Raw genomic sequence first — 20,927 nt, forward strand, 5'->3', positions numbered from 1 at the left:
TGTAAACTATTTTAGCTGAACAGAGGATAAGATAATGTTTCTATTGTACATATATATCATTTGACTTAAAGTTTTTTTTCACTTGTAAATTTCTTTAAATGTTCAAATAATATGTGGGAGAAGAAAAAATAATGATTGTAAATGCTATCTGTCTTTTATATTTTCTGACTTTGTTTTTTTACTTATTCTGTATAGTATCGGCAATATTCAGTCCTATTTTGCTCCTCAAGAAGTCAATAAAATGCAAAAAGAAATTAAAATATACATAAAACCATACCTACTAGATAACGTTGATGAATTCAATCTAACTGTAGACAAACAATAAAGCAACAAAATACTGACCAACTACCAAAAACAATGAAAATTACCTTTATTGACAAACATGCACAAAAACTTACTTTCATACTACAACATAGTACAACAATAAGGAAATAAACCACTTCAATATAGAAAAATTATAAATACAAAACACCCAGAAAAAATAACAATGTGACAACATCAAAAAAACAAAAGACGGTCAGATATATTTATGCATATTTTTTCTGCTTCACAAAAAACATTGAATTACGGATATGTAACCTAGCCCTAACCCTAACCCACAATACTTAATCTGACCTAACCATTTCTAACCTAACCTAATGCTTTCTAACCTAACTTAACCTAACCTATACCTTACCTATAATCTAACAATTTCTAATTTAAATCAACCTTTCCCTACTAACTCACCATTCCTATCCTAACCTTACTGTACCAACCTCTCCTAACCCATGTGCACTCCCAGTAATCAGCGATGCGAAAATGGCCGTTCAAAAAAATTATTATCCAACCTAAAACCATATCCATATTAAAAAGAAAGAGAGAAATTCCACGCAAAAACAGACCTTAAAACATAATGCATAATTGATACATGTACATATACACAAAATATACATCACATTACAAAATAATAAGAAAAAAACACAGTAAACATAACCAATGAAGAACAAAAGTCACACAATATTCTTACAAACAAACACACTGTTAGTAGAGAGACAGCTTACTATACCAAAGCACAGCAAAAGTAAAGTACTCCCTCAAACCTGCTTGACTCACTGATGATGGTACAGAGTCAAAATATATGTGAAAAATTTTCAGCCGGGTAATATTGTAGCAGCTTCATTTTTATTTTAAATTGCTAAAATCTAATTCTCTCTTAACTCTAAATTTTTTTAGTTTTTCGTTAATTTTTAGTATAGGTTAAACAAGAAGATACCAAAGTCAGAATTCCTTTAATTTGGCGTTGATAAATAAGTGTGGGATTTTGTTTAGTTAAAGAAATAAATCAGTGGGCCGTCAGTGCAATTTTAATTAGTGTATAGAATATCATTTGGTACAATTTTGAACCTCTACTACTTTAGAATCATTCTATGACAGGATAAATTCTCTGGCGATAAAAATGTAAAAAAAAAACTTTTTCCAGCAAGGTTTTCACTCTCAATGGGCAACTTTATTGTAAAATATCATTAAAATTATACAACTACCATAGAAAAGCACACTCTAGACCTAGACTATAGAAATTACGAGCTTAAGTATGTAACCTTTTTTGTAATAATCTTATCAATGTTGAATAAGAACTGAAATTATTTTTGTTTGCTTTTGTGTTTCCCATACCACATTTCAAAAAAATAGTACTGATGCAAAAGTAATGTCGCATTGTAAAATAAAAATTTTCTGTGAAATTTGTCTGTGTAATCTGCGAAGTGACATGTAATTTGGTCATTATTGATAATTTTGGTCTACATGTTCTTGCTGTGCTGGTCTGTCAGATGTGTTTCGGCATTTTGCTATCTTCATTGTTGGGTCTCCCCCAAAACAAGAATAAGCAGAACAGAAATATCTCATTAAATAGTTTTTATGTGTAAAACAGAAAAAACTGTCTTAATTCTTATATATAATATTTTTTCTGTTCAGATATTTTAATCAGTGCTTAGAAATGCCCAAATTACAAAATTCTCAGAATGGCAATTTTAACTTAAGTATGGTACTTTTGCATCAGGCGAATAGTTTTAGTTTTAGCTGGGACCAACTCAAAACCAGTCAGCTGTTCTTGTAACATACAAAATTATTAAAAAAAGTTATTGTGAAAATTTTGTCTTCTAACCTTTGTAGTTTTGTATTTACCTTGCATTAGTGAATTGACAATAATAAACTGTATCTTCTAAAATGTTTAATTAACAAACTTTTAAAATGTATTTTGATATTTTGTTTTCACTATTGTCTGTTGTTTTGGTTTTTTTCTATGACAAATTTGTTACTAGGGCTTCCTTTATAAACTTTTTAAATTGGCGTCCTGTGCAGTATTTTTATATATGATTTTTTTCTGTAATCCAATGTTCTTGTTAACAACTGCATAAACCTGTTTTTAGTTTTCCCAATTTTCTAGTCAATATTGTTGAATTTGAAATAAAAATTTGCTGTTTATTATTTTTAGTGCACATGAGATCTTTTGCAATGTTGGGCCACATGTGTATTGATTGTTAATTGTTTTTATTGTTGATATTTAGATTTGGACAGAGAGTCCTACAGCGTTAATTTGTATAATCATGTGCGTAGTTTGTTATAGTTTTATTATTATTTTTTGTTTTGATGTTTTAAAATATATAAAAAAATGTCATTTTCTAATAGATTCTAATTTTAAGTAGGTAATTATAAAGATAATTGTGAAAGGGTAGGCAAGAAGGTGAAAGAGGCAAATGTGCTGGGTCTTGGCACAGAATTTTGTAATTTGGCACTTGTACAGAAATTATGGAATAAAAAAATGTAATATCACTTTGCTTTTTAGTTATTATTGATTTGAAACCCTCCTGACTAATCTGACCTAATCGCTGAGTTTTGAATTCTTTCTGGCTTTCTGAGGTGAATCCAAATTTAATATACTTGAATGAAATTATCCTTTTCTTGGTGTCCTGCTTGGATGGACATCTTATTTTTTCCATCTATGTTTGGAGATGATGCCATGTAATCCTACTGCAACAGTCCCAGCGTAGCTCACATATTTTAAATGAAAATTGTATGAAAAAAAGTTTTGGGTTGGTAATAACACCCAATGCGTAGTTGGACGTTAAGCGCTCCTGTATGAAGAAAGGTATTGTTCTACTTTATTTCTAGAGCCTCTCAATTGTCAAGCAACTCCACTTCCCTTTTTTTGATGTTTTGTTAATTATTTTCCTAAATACATAAAATATTTTTTTTTGCTTCTTCCAAAGGAAATCTGCCATTACAGATCCATAAATATGCTCTATCACCTTTATTCAAATTACTTCCAAATTTACCTCTCCTTCCCTACTCCTGACTTGCAAGTTGAAATTGTAAGAATTCAGGAAGACTTAAACCCAATTAACTTTTAGGCCGCTGAAAATGGGATTAATTTACATGTACACAAAGTCTCCGGATATTGTGTTGCATGCATTTCTCTCTTTCAATTCTTACCCCTATGCCTTCGTTTAAAAGTAGCTCCTTCGTTTAAAAGTAGCTCCTTAGTTTAAAAGTAGCTCCTTAGTTTAAAAGTAGTATATGGGACTCGCTGAATGCCATGCAAAGGTTCACCAAATTCTGACTGCTCACCTTGCTCGGCTAATTGACGTTTTTCTTCTATTACAAATTTTAATGAAAGAACAACAGTGTTGTTTCTGTTGGTTAAGAATGGATTGGCCCAACATAGGAGTCTTGGTGTTCCTCGATCGTAACCAAGCCGAAGCAATAATTTGGAACGCTTCTCTTCCGAGTCACAAAAATCAGAACAAGATTTTTGATGCGTGGAAACGGATTGAAAGTAATATGGGGCAACAGTTCTATATGACTTAGTTTGCAGTATCTACACAAAACAGTAACTGCAGCTGCAGCAATGACAATTTCACTATTGTCTATCAGATTGGGAGTTAGTTGAGGACTCACACAGCACTTGGCAAATATGTATTTATTGTATCCAAAAACAAACCCGGCATGTGTGTTTACATGGGCATTCTATTTGGCAAATGCCAAGATGAGTATTTTGAGACGGCAATTATTATTGGGGGAATACCACATGTCTGGAGCCACCGTAATATTACCAATTACCCTGTATTCTATCCCACCTTGTACTTGACATTGTCCTGGAAGCTGCACACCTCCTAGAGTTCCTGCTGCTGCTTTTCCACCATCCATAAGTTCCATCGAGCCAGCCACCTTCTCCCCTTTAGTACGCATAGCCTTGAAAATAACACCACTGTAGTGGCCGAGAGGTTAGGGCATTCGACTTGTATTAGCTAAGCTAGTGATTCTGGGTTCGAATTCTGGCACAGCTCGTCTAATTTTAATAAGTAATATTTTGCAAAAAGTATTGTAAATTGGTTCTGACCCTTTAATACCTCAATATGTAGTTGGAAGTTAAGTCCTACTTATAACAACAATTCTTTGGCTGAGTCACATTACACATTTTTTACCTTTTAAGTTCCCATCCTCTTCATAGCTTATCACTTATTGAGCCCTTCAAGACTCAAGCAGTGCTGTTTCTTTTTTTCTTGTCACATTAATGACTTTCCTGAATACATAAAATATTGATCCCATCACCTTTATGCAGATGTCCCCAAATTTACTTTTTCTTCCAAACTCCTAATCTAACTTACCTCTTATCCCTCTGTTTACTATTACTAATCACTTTATATTCTGTCCCTCCATCAAGAGTCTTGTGGATGTCGTTTATCAGTCCTTGTCGTGGAAGCCCTATAATTTCTAGATATCCTGCTGCCGGTTTTCCATCTTTCATTAGTTTTGTTGCTCCTTTACCTTTGACCTCATTACCTCCTCAGCCTATCACTCTTGAGGCCCTCAAAGTTTAAGCAACTCTGCTTCTTTTTTTGTTGTTACAAATATCTTTCCCTAAATTGATAAAATATCGAACCTATCACCTTTATGCAGATTACTCCCAAATTTACCTTTCCTTTACAACCTGCCTCGTATTTTATTTACCTGGGGGACCAAATTACTTATTTCAATTAATTATTCTTTTTATGTAAGGTCTTGATTGAGATGAAAAAGTTAGTGTCATGAGCGGGATTCGAACCCACGACCTTCAGCTGGCATATTGAGCCGTAGGTCATGGGTTCGAATCATGCTCGCAACATTAACTTTTCATCTCAACCAAGACCTTACATAAAAAGAATAATTAATTGATATGAGTAATTTGGTCAATTAGACCACTAAATATAATGGATAATTTTTAATAAGTAAATAAGTATTACTTCACTAACAGCTCCCCGAGGCCACTTCATAAGTCGCTGAGAATCAAATCCTGATTACACGACATTTGAAAAAATGGTAAAAATTCAAAAGGTTGCAGGTTGAGATGTGGAGTTAGTGTCTGAGTGGATCGAACTATCGGAGTCATGATAGCTCAAGTGGTTAGAGCAGCAATGTATTGAGCTGAAGGTCATGGGTTCGAATCCTGCTCGTGACACTAGCTTACTTACAATTGGTGGCAAATAAAATGACAAAATAAATTTTATTCACCCTACATTCTGTCCCACTATCATTTTGATTTTTTTTTAAATGGCTTTATGTACTATGCATATTAGCCAATGCCAGACAATATGTGATGTGTATTCGTTTTGGGGGGAAGGTTATCGTGAAAAAAGGCCAGAGGCGACAGCGGGAATTGAACCCACATCCGCAGGGTCTACGAACCGAGAGTCTCTCACGCTAACCACTCAGCTACTGCGGCCCCCATCACTTTGATTACTGATGTGTTGTTTATTGGGAGTCACTGAGGAGTTTGATAAGCATAAAAGTTTAATAAATTGTTTTATGTGTTTCATCATCGGTTCCCCCAAGAGGGTCCCGCATGACTGATCAGTACTCTGGCTTAAAGTGGTTATACCATCCCTACCAGAGGGCAATAATTCCTAGTTCCTTTGCTCCTACCTCTATCATATCTACCCATTTCCCTCTCTACATCATCTTCACATCATTTATATACTATCATCAACCTTGTTCTCATCGTTTTGACGTCTATCCCCCTGACACTGAACTCTTCAGTCATACTTTCCTCACCCATGCCTCCAATCTATAGAATTCCCCTCACTCTATCCGCCTAGCCTTGTCCATTTCCAACATACAACTTGACATCGCTGGTATTTAATTGCCCTTTTTTAGCTTTGTTATTATTTCTTTCAATTAATTATTCTTTTTATGTAAGGTCTGGTTGAGATGAAAAAGTTAGTGTGACTGAACGAGTGGGACTGAATCCACGACCTTTGACTGAATACTCCATTGCTCTATCTACTTGAACTATCGTGACTTTGATCCACTCAACTAAGACCATACACAAAAAGAATGATTTATTGAAAGAAGTAATTTGGTCAATTAGACTACTAAACATAATGGATTAATATTTATTATTATTGTTGGATATTTTGTATGAATATATTTTTGTAAATAGACATTTTTGTTTAACTTTCTCAAGTATGGATGAGGTTATTATGTGCACATAGGTTATTATGTTCATCATTTGGTTTCAAGGGGCTTTATAAGTCCCAGCATTAAATTTATTTTTTAATTTTATTTGTCACCTTCTGTATGTGTCTTGTAATTCCACCCTCCATTAATTGTAAATAAATTTTTGTGTGTGTCCCCCTTGCTGATCTTAGACACTCATTTTTCCAGACAAATCGAACTTGCGATCATCCATTTTCTCATAAACTGGTTAGTAAAATGCAGGAAAGGGAAAGCTAGTAACCATTTATATTACATGGCAAATATGCTCAGAACATATTAACAAATCTCTACAATGGATTTATAAAAGTGAAAGGAATTTGAAATATGAGTATTTTTATTTTGTGAGTTTTTCCAGCCATGACAGTTGTTCGTCCAGTCTGAAATCCGATTTGTTGAAATAGTCATCAGAGGTAAAGATGTTGTTAGGAAATTTGCACACATTCTCTTTTGTCACGATTTGATGATCACCATTAGAAGTGTCAACTGTAAGAATCTCATCGCCGGTTTTCTCAACCAACTCTTCGCCATTGGACAACGTGATATATCTTTTCTTCGATCTTGTGATCGTAATAGATTTAGGCGGAGAGGAAGTCTAAAAAAAATTCATATCAGCGTTGTAAATAATATTGAATATATTAAAATACCTCTGTAATATTTTTAAAGATTTTATCATGTATTTTTGTCTCTTGGGTCAATGAGTTCTCTTCCTGTGAGAATATTTTATTAAAAAAATTTTTTTTTACTAATTTTTAATTAAAAAATATACCTTTTCTTCCTTCTCCAATTCTTGGGAATTATTGTTAAAAAACAATAAATAATCTACCAAAGATTCTGCACTATTTACCTAAATACACAATTCACCTTATATATCTATTTTAAATTTATTATTAATTTAAAATAAGGCTGGTTTACACAGGCCTAGTTTATTAGTACTCACCGTTGGCTCTAAATCTGTGTTGTGTAAACCGATTTGAACAATAGATATGCATAGTGGAAAAACATGGCAGTTTCACACTGAACATTAACTGGTAGTGGTTACAAGTAGAGCACATGTGAACCACTACTAAAATAAGATTGTCAGCTAAGTGAATGGTAACTAATGATTAGCACTAAGTTCATGCAAAACAGCCTTTTTGTAATAGATGTGTCACTAAAAAAAGGAAGGAATTCGAAGTTGGAGTCATGGCATACCAAAAAATTTATTTGACCTCTCATTTCTACACTACTTCATAGTTTTATATTCTGTAAACAGTTTTACAAACCCTAATGTCATAGAATCCACGCAAATAGTTAAAAAATAAAGTAAAATATCAAATCGTTGACTTATGTGTTTCAGTGTGGTTGTAGAAAGGGAAAAATAGTAATTGCATAATCATAATAATATTTAAATTTTTTGTAAACCAATTAGCTTCAATTCTATAATGTTAGGGAATAAAAGACGGTTATTAGAATGGACAAATTTGGAATGGCACAGAAATGAGACATCACATAAATTAGACGATTTAGAGCTGCCTTCTTTTGGATTTCATTTCTTACTATTTTTGGTACATGTAGACTGTATAATATTGGTTTATATGATATATTATGTTATGACAGTGAATCATTTGAAAATGTACATGGCATGACATTTAAATGGCCTATTGTTAACCAATTTGTACTGTATTTTTATGATGTATAAATTATATTTAAATGCAAATATATTTAAAAACTTGCCGTTTTGTACTCTGAATTTGAATTAATTGAGTAATGTGAGTTTTTACTGGTTTCAACCATGTCAGTGTTGTTAAGATTAGAACTTTCCTTTATCTGAAATAACAAAGTACAAAAATATAATATGTACAAATCACAATGTATAAATCCAGCTAATAGCATTTACCCAATCATGAGAAATGTTGCAATGGTTCTTTATCATATTGAAATATCCCTGTTGAAAATTGATTAAATATTATTATGATTGTTTGTTACATTAAATAATATTTTTAATTGAATTTTATGAAGAATTTACGTGTGATTTTGCTTTCTTCAAGTATGCTTCTTTTTCGGATTCATTTCCTGCCATCAAGTTTTGCGGGTCAATTTTTTTAGAATCTTCATCCCACTATGAACGTAAAATAAATTAAAAAAAATATATTTAATATATTATATTTAAAAAATAATATAACTAATTAAGCACATTTAAGTACAGGAGATTACTATCGTATATTTTTTAAACTCTATGTTACTTCATTAGATGTATTTTTTTTGTTGGTTGGAAATGAAAATGTAAGTATTCTGTATAATAGTTATATATATGGAAACATTTTTAATCAAAGGAAGGGCTGCAACTGAAGTGATACTGAAAGAAAACAGGGTAAGATAGTAGTAAATCACGAAAACAATTTTCACACAGTAAGTCCAGTTTATGACCACATGGCCGGATTATCGTTAACTTTAAGCTTTCTAGTTGTTCTCGAAACTTTTGTTTTTACTTTTAACAGAGACAGTTTATCAGATAATTTATTTATAGATATCGGTGTTTCCTCATGTCTCCGTAACGGCGCGGAAGACCAACACTTCTTCAATACTCCCAGGTCTTGCGGGTTTAGCATACAGGTGTCGCCGTGTCTACAAATCTACTACACTGTGTAGATTGTTTACCAATACGGCGACACCTTTATACTAAACCCGCAAGACCTGTGAGTATTGGAGAAGTGTTGGTCTTCCGCGCCGTTAGGGAGACTTATGAGGAAACACCGATATTTATCAATCAATTATCTGATAAATTGTCTCTGTTAAAAGTAAAAGAAAGTTTTGAGAACAACTAGAAAGCTTAAAGTTAAGGATTCAGGATAGGATAACGAGTGAGTGAGTGAGTGAGATAGAGTGAAGAGAGAGAAAGAGAGAGAGAGAGAGAGAGAGAGAGAGAGAGAGAGAGAGAGTGTGTGTGTGGTGCCCAATGACATTTTACAACACTAAACACCCTACAATTATAACCGATTTTGGAGTAGATTTTTTCAATTCAATTCGATCTTGCTCATGCTTTCCCGTTTGAGCATCTATGTACGATTTGTTCACCATCTGAAAACCATAAAAAAGTTTGGTAATACATTTTCCACGAGCAGTGTAAATTCAATCATTTTCCGTATACCTGGTCAAAGCTTTCGTTATTTTTCTCCGTACTGAAAGCTGTAGATATGTTGGACGACTGGTCACCAGCGAGGGTAGAAAAAAAAATTCTATTAAGAAATACAAAATTTTGGTTCCAACTCACCTTTTTCTTTCTAAACTGATTTTTCAATTCATCCTCATACTGATTTTGCATTTGGACCGTTTCGTTATTCACGGATGTTCTCTTGTCCACCTGAAATATGGAAAAAGAGCGATTTTTAGCAGAAGATTGATTAAATTTTTACCTACAGTTTTTTAAAAATAAATATTTGGCAAGTAAAATCATTTTGTCGTAGATACCTGCTCAAAATTTGCGTTATTTTTCTCTCTGTTAAAATTTATAAATTTGTTTGATGACTGGAAACCAGCGAGGGTAGATAATTAATTTATTTTATTATAATAATTAATAAGATATATTAATTTGTATATTATTTATATTATATATTTATTTATATATTATTATATATATTTATATATTTTATTATTAATTTATATATAATATTGATTATTAATATATACAAAATTACCAGCGATTCGCCAGTGGGTCTCTTTTTGTTTCTAAATTGTTTTGCCATTTCAATCACTTTGTCATATTGATCCGGAATTTTGCTTTTGATATTCGGTGATATTCTCTTGCCCACCTAGAATATATTAAAAAAATAGTTGTAGAGGAGAAGTTTTGTTAAATTTTTGCTTCTAGAGTTTTTTTACTGGGTAGTAAAATTCAATCGTGTCGCAGATACCTGTCCAAAGCTATTATTTTTCTCTGTAGTTGAAAATATAGATCCGTTGGACGACTGAAAAACAGGGAGAGTGGAAAATTAATAAATTTAGTATTATAAATTTCAAAAAATTTGGGACAACTCACCAGCGCCGAACCAGTTGGTCTCCTTTTCTTTCTAAATCGGTTTCTCCCTTCATTATCTTCATCATACTGATTTGGTATTTGGACCGTTTTGATATTCATGGATGTCCTCTTGTCCACCTGGTAGTTAAAGAGACAATAATTCTTATAATGTTTTAATTTTAATTTACATGGTTTGGAAATTAACCATGACAGGTGAATTTTGCACGCATTTGCACACATTGGACTGGCACGTTTGCGTGAATTGAACATTTATTTTCTTCTCTTCCTCTTTCTGCTCGGTCGATCTATTTCTCAATTCCTGACGAGCAGTGTTCAGGTTAAAAATAAGTATATATTATATTTATACATTAAAATTTATCACCGATATTGTAACCGGGGGTCTGAAAAGAGTTCCATTTTTTCTCAGTCTCGTTCCCCTCATGAAACTATCAGAGCGGACCTGAAATGACGGAATCTTATCAGTCCTTTTCTTCCTTTTCCTATCTTCATAATTTACAAGTGTTGTTTTTGTATTTTATTATTTAATCTTTATATATTTAAAACGGCTAAGGTGTATAGAATTTTTCCAGTTTGGTGTTTTTGTACGAGGCAACCCGTTCAATACTCTTTTCACAGTATCCCCTTTTGTACGTGGTGGGAAATAGTGAAAATAGTTTCCACGTTAGTGGCTGTTCTCTTGAAAAGTGGAACACCTACGATATTCGCTTCAAGATAAGGCTTTCCAACCTTCGAAATCCCTTATCTCCTGTTCTGCCCTTTCCTGAAAACCACCCTTTCTCCAGCGTTTGTAATATTTCAGAGGAAAAAACGCCGAATTGTTAAGAACCATTATATTTATTATTTGTAAAAGTGTTGTCACTTTAATAGTCTGTCTGGAACAAACCATATTTGCAGATATGTAAATAATTCAATTGAGAATTTTTGAGAAAAAGAAAGTGTGATGAATAAATTGATTAGGCGAAGGTTATGTAGAATAATGGTTAAATGAATAAATAAACAGAATATTAAATTTTAATAACAGTAAGCTCATAGAAATACATAAATGTAAATCAAATGCAAGAATAGATAATCAGACAGGCTCAGAAACAGACAGATATATAGTGTAGGTAAGTAGGAAAATAGGTATATTATGTGAACACACAAATTTACGTTCATTTTACACCATTTGATTACGTACTCTAGGCGCTAATGGACACTTTCTTGAAAACCTCCCTTTGATATGAATTATCTTGATTGTTTTTCCTTCATCTGTCCTCGTTTGGCTGAGTTTTACTACCGGCAGAACTCCTTCAACTGGGAAATATTAAGGTTGAATTCCAATAAAGTTAATACACAATGGGGAAATAGTTACCCGTGACTTCGTGCCCGCTGTCTAGTTTCAATCCGCTCACCTCGACGTGTGACAACAGGTCATAATCGTAACCGAACATGGGCTTACCAGGAACAAATAAACTGTTTAACTGTTTGTAATCCGATTCTAGAAGGTAGCCATTTTCTATTTTGCCCAATTTAATCTTCAACCCGGCTTTTTTCGGATTGGACTGTGGAAGGGAAATTTTGGTCAAATTATGTTTCTTTCACAACAAATGAACGCCTGTATTTGATAAATAAATATACAAATAAACTCTTGATTAACCATAACTACAATTGGCATATTCGTTATATACAGCACTAATAAGATGTATGATGATTTATGGCTCATTTATCTGGTGAACTGCCATCACGCCTTAGAAACAGTATAAAACCTGTCTCCACCGGAATACCAGAGTACACCGATCAGTGGCACAACACAACATATTCGCCGGTGACCCCCAATCATAGGGTATGCGATAAGTAGGAAGAAATCGCCTTTCATATTATCTTCGAATGTGGAGCAACTGCTCAAAGCAGTTATAACCTAAGGTATCACGAAGACTAGAGGAAATGACTTGCAGAATGACAATCAATGACTTTCTCCTTCTTGAAAGAAGAATCAAGTCAGGTGGACTTAGCTAAGGAATACTATAATAAGATCCAAGCCTGGACGGCTTGGAAAATTTTTTTTCCACCTCCCCGCCGTACCTAAGGGAGACCCCATGCCGGCGGACCACGGCCACTAAACTAATTCAAATGGGATGCAAGTTTAGGGGATCTTATTGTGCTTAACGTCTTCCTTCGACCTTGCCCTGAAAGGGAAGACCCAAGGAAGAAGGGAAATTTTTTTTTATTATTATTAATTTATCTACTCTAATAGGTCTCCCCCTTGCTGGTTAATCCTTTTGAACACACTTTCTAATAAATACAATATTTTAATAAATAAATAACAATTATGGGTACAAGGAGTAACCAGCCCGGGATTAAAAGTTCAGGGAAACGCTAAGATTAACAAGTAACAACATAGGAAGAAAAATAAAAAAAGAACGAAAGAACAAACTAATCAGGCACTTTGTCCACTATGGCTCGGCTAACAGGCTTGAGGATCTCAAACGTCCTCTTTTCTTTAATCAGTTCGTGGAGGGTCGGTGGCCAAGTGTGGCGGAAGAGGAGCTTTAGTGGTTCCCTCACACTCTCAAGGAGGGGGCAGTTGAACAGTCTGTGTTGGACACTAGTGGACTGTTAGCTCTACGGAATCGGTGCAAGTAAGCGTTGAAATTTCCGTGACCTGTCAATATTTGTGTGATCCAGTAATCTGGTTGAAACCACTTTGCTTTTGCTCGGTCCTCAATACTGGGTAGAAACTCGTGGGTTAGCCTTCCCTTGGTGCTTCTGTCCCATCTTTCCTGCCACAAGTTGTCTATCCAAACTGTAAGGATCTCCCGGATCTGCTTTCTAGGTGCAGTTCGTAGCCTTTCCCTATCCGCCGCATCCAAATTTACCATTGTTGGCTCCTTTCCATTTCTTAGCTGCCGGATTGCAATTTTACTGTGGAGGACAATGTCTATTGGTGCAGCGGAAGCAAGGACTTGGAGGGCGTGAGAAGGGGCTGTCCTATAAGCTTTAGTCGTTCTCAGGAGCGCTATTCTTTGACTCTGCTCGAGGATGCTTCTACTCCTGCTTTGCAATTTTGTTCCCCAAGCTGCTCCTCCGTACGTGGCAATGGGCAGGAATACGCTTTTGTAAGTGATAGAGAGCGCCCTTGGACTCAGCCCCCATTTTGATTTCGCGATCGAGCTTAGTTTCGAGAAGACGCATCTCGTCATTTCTCTGATCTTGATGGGCTTGGGAGATACTATCGGTTTTTTTTGTATTTTCATCACCATCAGTCAAACACTTTTAAATTTCAATGATAATTTTTAAATATCAATTATAATATGAAAAATCCTATTTTTTGTCAATGACTTTGTTTGCGTATTTATCCGTATTGCTAGTTACAAATTGTGAGTTTGCGCGTGTATGACGATTAACTAGTAGAGTCAAGCAACTTGGAGACACTCAACTAGTAGAGTCTAGCAGCTTGGCAACGCTCAATAGTAGAGTCAATCTACTTTGTAGTTTAAAGCAATTTGGCGAATCTCAACTAGTAGTGTCAAGAAACATTGCGACCCTCAACCTCAATTATAGAGTCAACCAACTTGGAGACGCCCTAGTAGTAGAGTCAAGCAACTTGACGTTCCCTACCTAGGAACTAGTAGAGCCAAACAGCTTGCTGACGCTCAACCAGTAGAATCAAGCAATTTGGCAACGCTCAATAGTAAAGTCAAACTACTTAGTAGTGCAACTAATAGCGTGAAACAACATGATGAAGTTTAAATAGTAGAGTCAAGAAACTTTGCGATCCTCAACCTCAATTGGTAGAGTCAAGCAGCTTGGAGACACTCAACTAGTAGAGTCTAGCAACTTGGCAACGCTCAATAGTAGAGTCAAGCAACTAGCGGACGCCCAACTAGTAGAGTCTAGCAACTTGGCAACGCTCAACAGTAGAGTCAAGCAATTTGGCAACGCTCAATAGTAAAGCCAAACTACTTAGTAGTGCAACTAATAGCGTGAAACAACTTGGTGAAGTTCAACTAGTAGAGTCAAGAAACTTTGCGATCCTCAACCTCAATTGGTAGAGTCAAGCAGCTTGGAGACGCCAACTAGTACTTTGCGACTATTTGAAGTGTATAAATAAAGTATAAAGTAAAGGGCGTTTGCTCTATCATCATTCTCATTTAGAGATTCATTTATTTTTACTCTATGTTTAACGTATAGAGAAAGTGAGTGTGTGTGTGTGTGAGAGAGAGAGAGAGAGAGAGAGAGAGAGAGAGAGAGAGAGAGAATACGAACTTTAACGCTCGTTCTCACTTTTATTCTTTCTTCTTCCCTTTTCTCACTTTCGTCCTCACCTCAGCGCGCGATCTATAGATTGTTTGCTTCGTTTTATAACTTTTACTGTGACTTATTGTATCAATATCTTTATTCGCTCCCTCTCTTTTTATCTCTATCTATTTATATATCGTGTATATTTTTATCTATATAGTTATTTAAATATCTATCTATATTTTCTTTTTTGCCCTGTTTTTCCTTATTGTTCTTCTAACCTTTCTATCTCGCTCTCTCTCTCTCGCTCTCTCTCTCTCTCTCTCGAGCTATACATATATATATATATATATATATACATATATATCCTATTCATCTTCTTTCTCCATCTCTGTCTCTTTTGTATATAGTTGTCGGTATATCTGACTGTCATTACATATTTTCATCACTCTCTACATTACAGTAACGTTTTACAGAAACGTATTCTCCCTCTCACACTTTATCACAGGGAGAGAGAGAGGGAGAGTGAGAGAGAGAGATTTTCATTTATATCTCAAATGAATAAACAGTAAATGATAATGTGTGGATAATTTATTGAATTTTGGTGCTTTTTTTGTATTCTTGAGTTCTGTTCTTGTTTTGAAGTTGCAGTTAATGGCCGAAGAGATAGTAGTCATTCGTTGTATAATGAGAGGTCATGGCTCATTGACGAAACTTTGATTCTTACTCTAGAATACTAATATGAATAATAAACTCTAACTTTATACTCAACAGACATATGAATGGGGTATGGTCTGCTATTGCATATGGTTCGAGTCGAAAAATGAAAAGAGGCATGAGAGTCAATTTTTTTCATTTTTTAATCAGCTAGAATGCTCTCTCCGCTTATAACCCTAACGAATTAACTATGGCCCCTTCCTGGACAACGGTTTATTTTAGATTGGTGCTTTGGGAACTATGCATCTTTGAAGTTTTTATGGAAACCATTGGAAAATGGAGTCTGGTAAGTATATATTTTTTTGTTTTACAAAATTATTAAAATTGCAATACAAAAATTAAAATGTAATTCAATTATGCCAATAATTTTGTGTAGAAATGTGTTTCAACTATAATTTGTTATCTGTGTTGAGCACTGTTTAAAATTGGACAATTCGAGTCAAATCGAGAAGGCAGGTGTAGAAATTTTTTCAAATTACGTTTTATTTATATACATATTTTGTTAAGATGATAAATGGTACAATCTCACCTTCTGCTTGTTGGCATTTTTGCGTACGACCATGTTTTTAATAGAATCGACGATACGGCTGACGCAGTACCTCTTTTTGGGGCAATTTTCCATCTCGTACCAGAAATTTGGACAACGGTTTGAACACAGTCTGCGGCCAGGTGATTCTTCCGGAAATTTGTGGTACTGTTAAATCGTAGTGAGGATTTTTTTCTTAAATTATTGATTCGTAAGTTAAAAGTTGGTCTGAGATTCGAGACCATTGGAACGGTTGATGACTTTGCTGGATCCGTCTACTCTCGCTGATTTATATTTCAGCCAAACGCGTTCTTTATTAAAGATGTCTTAAACCAGCGAATGCACACGGATCCTGATCAAGTTTGTTGTTCAATACCATACTTGGTTCAATACTTTGAAAAATAAATGTCTCCATAGGAAATAAAGTTTTTTTAAAAAACAAACATTTATTTCTCTTATTTTTCATACATAAAATCTTACGACAAAAAATACATAATCTATTTAAGTTTATTTTAAAATCAATAAATAGTTCAAGTACAAAAGAAAGTCCTCCTTAAGTCCTAAACTTTGGGCTTTGGCCAGGATTAGGCGGCTTAAGCGAGGTTTTATTCTCGAAGAAATTTTGTTCTTTTTGCGAATGGTAACTGCAGACTCGACTAAACATCTATATACATTTTATTTTTAAACTTTTTTACTTGTAGAATTTCCACTTAGCAACGACTAGCATTTTATTATGTACATCAGATAACATAGGGTACAGTATTTTTAAAATTACTTTTGTTAACCTACTAATTATTAACAATGTTAAACAACGAACAATATTAATTATAGAAATAGATCACAGAATAATAATTCACTTGAAGTGTTATTATTTTTATTTAATTAATCATTTTTTGTAGCTGTAAAAAGAACATTCATGTAAGTATGAAATACGACAGAACTTTAAACAATTTAAAGATATGTAAACATTTTTGTTTAAACTAAAATTAAAAGTTTATAATACAAATTTAAAATTTATGTCATCGCTCAAATACTTCTTGAATTATATGGAACTTTTTTTATCCAGTTTGCTCTTCACAATTTTTTTTTCTATTTGATAAGAACTTTTGAGAGATGACGTTGTGTACAAAATTATAACAACTGTTTTGCTTCACGAAATGCCTATTTACAAAGACGACGCGCAAAGGCAAAGGCGCAAAGACAAAGAAAAGAGAGAGATAGAAAATGCAATTTAATATTAAACCCTGTCTGTCCAGAACATTCAGTGAACAGCCATTTTTATTTTCCGTATAAAATATTTCAGAGTTGCACAGGAACAAAATTGAGCTTTAGAAACACGGGTATTGCAACATCAATTGCACCTGTTATTTTTCAAGACAATCTTTATGATGAAGATTTTTTTTCCAAGAAGGATACTCTTAATCCTGAGAGCCACCAGTTTGGTTTACGTAAGAAGATAAAAAATTTCTTTAAAATCTTAAAATATTCTATTCGTTATTATTAACATTCTGACGTTTTTAAAAATTCCAAAATTTTTGGTCTAAAATCTTTCCACGAAATATATTCGATTTTGAAGCTTGGTTCATGTTCTTTTTATTATTTTTAAATATTGCTGTTTTACCTTTTGACCGAGCCAAGATGTACTGACGAAGCAAAGAGGACCCTGATTTTTAACCGATGGACTTCAATTAGTTTTATATTCGCCTTGGCATTCACCAAACGCCAGTGATTATTCACACACATGACTGATTTTGTACATTTTTTCTTAAAATAGTAAACATCATCCGGGTTGTTAATAAGATGGTAATTTACTTATAAATTTTAGTAACTACTTAGGCCGAGGATATGATCTAATGATATTAGATGGTATTTATATACAGCACATGTTTCTTATAATGTATGTGTAATCTTTAGTAAAATCTTTCCAAAATGGCAGGCAGGAAGGGAAATGTAAAAACAATTTAAATCCATGGATGTTTAAATCATTTGGACATCTACCCTCTTTAAATTGTGTAGAATGTACGATCGGTTCACAGTATAAAGATGATGGTGATAAGGATCATATAAGAATTATGATGGTTTTATATGTTCATTGTCGCCTAGAAATTGATAATTTTGTTTAATTGCTTTTAGCACCTTGTGAAATCCTTATTTTTCACGTTTACTGTTTCAAGCTATTATTATTTACGACCAATGTCTACTCAGTGGTGATATTTACAAAAGAGCACTGAACTGCGAGAATCGACCACGAGAAAAATAAAATAAAAGATGATAAATGATAGTTTTAGGAAAGAGAAGGAATACACGCGGAGGGCCGGCGATGACCTCAGCTGTTTGTCGGCCCATAAACCATAAACCTTCCACTTTATATATATATANTAATGCTGTCTCTTGTAGAATTTTTCATGAAATTGGCAGATTCACTAGGTTTGAACAAAAATAGCGAACATACAATCTAATATAAAAGACACTTTTCAAAAAAACTCATAAGTTTTTTAATATTAAAGTATTCCAAGAAGTTGGCTCGTTTAAGGGAGTAGCGACCGCTTTTTGATCCCTAAAGTACATTTTGTTTGTTGATATTTTGTCACATTAGAGTACAATTTTTTCTAAATGGAATGAAACTTGTCCTTTTCGTTTCTAACGTTTAATTGTGCTTGAAATAATTTTTTATAAGTTGCGAATCAAATTGTGTTTGAACTTGCAACTCTCCATATCTTACGTTTGACAGGTCTAGTCTTTTTTAAAATATTCTGAGTTAAAAACTACTTTCCCAAATAAAACAACCTACGTGTAAAGTTTTTATTGTGTAAATTTGAAAGCAAAGGGGAAAATTTGAGCGCGATCAGAATTCTCCTGAAAGTGGTACTTTATCAACTTTTGATGCGCTTTTATCTTTTAACTTTTTTGATATTGTATGCGTATTGTCGTATAAGAGGCGAACAATCGTAGCCAGCAGAATTTAAAAACACTCAGGTTCGGTGAAATATTTTTTTGTGTAATCGAAAAGGTGTACAGTTTTGTCACAATTTTAGATTGTTGCCCAAAATTAACGATTCGTTGTTTTTAATAGTCCCTAACTACAAATTCGTAGTACACAAAAAAATAAACCACAAAAAATTAGTTGTATATAAGACAAATAGATTTAAAGAAAATGATACCCGAAAAATGCTGAAACGCGTTATTATTTTAGAGTTTCGTATTTAATCGGATCGTAAACTTTTTCCTGAAAAAAAAGTCCATCGAAATTAAAATCCATTGAATAGAAGTAGAAGTAGCACACAAAAGAGGAATGTTTGTTGGAAAATTGGTCAACATCAAAACAGAAAAAACAACCTCAAAGAAATAGAGCATTCTCTGAACTTGACAAGTTTACTAGATTTTGTGTAAGAAAACAAAACGAAAAGAAAATAGCACACATATAAACATAAAAACTTTAAGAACAATACTTCTTAAACAAAAGCAAATATTTCTTCCTTGATATTTTGTTTTGTTGATGTTGCAGTGCTTTTTTTAATTACTTTACAGCAGTATATGAAAAAAAGGAATATTCTAAAGTATTGAATCGAGAGTCTTGCCTAGAATATTCGAAGGACTTGTCAAGTTTACTATATTTTTAACAGAACTAAATAAACCATTATAATACGTAAATAAACTAAACTAGAACAAATCTCAACAGAAATAGCCTATAATTTATTTTTTTAAATGATATGTTTGGATGTAGAATATTGTAAGGTTGGCTCATCTGTCAGCTTTTTCCAAGAAAGTTTTCAAAAATAAACAACTACTAGATAAAATGACTGAAAAGAAATTTATTTTAAGAAAAGGCAGTACAAGTTTTTAATATAGAATATCTAAGGATTGATTGGTTTAATTGATTTTATGTAACAAAACAAAACGAAAATGGACAACAAAAAATACAAAAAGTAAACTTGTTAAACAAAAGGGAACATTTGTATTTTTAATGTTGTGTTTTGTTGCAGCAGGGTTTTTTACAAATTAATTTATCATAATATATGGAAAAATAAGGAATATTATAAAGTATCACAAAATATGGGATGGTAAATGTCTTTCGGAACTTTTTTCAACACCGCCTGGTGTCAAAACAAGGTTGTATCTTAAGACCTTTGCTATTTGCTTTATTTATTTATACTTAATAATTTGTCGGCATATGTAAAGTTTGCTGCAGTCGGAAACAAACTCCAAGTGTAACGTATATTGATGGCATGCTCTACTTTGACGTTACAAAAATTATACAAGATTTAGAAATGCGTCAAAATTAAATTGCCCTCATTATATAAAATATTATGGTCTTTTAAAATAATTAGTGCAATTTACAGCCAAATTAATGATAAAAATTTAGAGATAATTTAAATCTATAAATATGTGGAAAAAGCTATTTATTGAAATTTGTTTTAAGAATTTTCTAACGTAGGCTATTCGAAGGATTTGCTAAATTTAACTTAGACTACAAATGTAAACAAACCAATAAAAAAACAGAAAGCCTTGATGCTATTGTTGTGTTTTTAAATTAATTAATTATTAATGACGAGTAAATTTGCTAGTTTACTAGCTATTTTGGAAGACACTCTAAAAGAAACAGCTTCAAAAAACTATTTTTTGAAAGGATGAATTTCAAACGTAGAATATACTAAACACTAGATTTTTTCTACTAGACGAACGAAATCAAAATCAGCGCACATATAAACATAAAATGTACGTAATAACAAGTCGATGTATTTCATTAAAAAAAGAGGCAAATTGGTGAAATATATTGGCTTTGTTTAGCATATTTTTTGTGAATAGCGAAGTTCGTTTTAACTCGCCATAAAAGAAATATTTTCTAGTGTTTTCTGTGAAGTACTATCCACAATCAATTATTTTAACGAGGTCGGTGTGACGTTGAGGGGTTTTAAATTTGACAGAATCGCCCAGTGTCTT

The 20,927-nt window shown here is 33.2% G+C and overlaps 1 protein-coding gene across 4 annotated transcripts; it reads right to left on the reverse strand.

Moving 5' to 3' along the window:
* Nucleotides 1-6,826: 6,826 nt before the first annotated feature.
* LOC106668966 lies at nt 6,827-16,401 on the reverse strand. Of its 4 annotated transcripts, none has more exons than XM_014398199.1 (17): nt 15,990-16,401; nt 11,877-12,066; nt 11,703-11,818; nt 10,887-10,964; nt 10,710-10,823; nt 10,526-10,642; nt 10,401-10,454; nt 10,185-10,298; nt 9,761-9,850; nt 9,638-9,694; nt 9,484-9,567; nt 8,516-8,608; nt 8,387-8,434; nt 8,224-8,316; nt 7,277-7,354; nt 7,155-7,217; nt 6,827-7,102 (listed from the first exon to the last, which is right to left on the reverse strand). In XM_014398199.1, the coding sequence occupies exons 1-17, from the start codon at nt 16,080-16,082 to the stop codon at nt 6,845-6,847; spliced, it is 1,740 nt and encodes a 579-aa protein (XP_014253685.1). In that variant the 5' UTR covers nt 16,083-16,401; the 3' UTR covers nt 6,827-6,844. The 4 variants fall into 4 exon arrangements, with proteins under 4 accessions (XP_014253685.1, XP_014253677.1, XP_024082374.1 ...); XM_014398191.1 differs by having other exon boundaries at nt 9,475-9,567; XM_024226606.1 differs by lacking the exons at nt 11,703-11,818; nt 11,877-12,066 and having other exon boundaries at nt 9,475-9,567.
* Nucleotides 16,402-20,927: the final 4,526 nt, after the last annotated feature.

The sequence above is a fragment of the Cimex lectularius genome, unplaced genomic scaffold (assembly GCF_000648675.2).
Source record: "Cimex lectularius strain Harlan isolate CLEC.00 unplaced genomic scaffold, Clec_2.1 scaffold85, whole genome shotgun sequence".
In the NCBI taxonomy this organism is placed as follows: domain Eukaryota; kingdom Metazoa; phylum Arthropoda; class Insecta; order Hemiptera; family Cimicidae; genus Cimex; species Cimex lectularius.

Excerpts from the sequence above, each read along its gene's own strand:
- LOC106668966 (XM_014398191.1), bottom strand. The coding sequence starts at position 16,082 with ATGGAAAATTGCCCCAAAAAGAGGTACTGCGTCAGCCGTATCGTCGAT. Across the intron at positions 8,609-9,474 it reads CTCCAAAATCGGTTATAATT|TGGGATGAAGATTCTAAAAA; the intron begins GTAGGGTGTTTA and ends TTACGTTCATAG. Across the intron at positions 7,103-7,154 it reads TCTTTAAAAATATTACAGAG|ACTTCCTCTCCGCCTAAATC; the intron begins GTATTTTAATAT and ends AATTTTTTTTAG.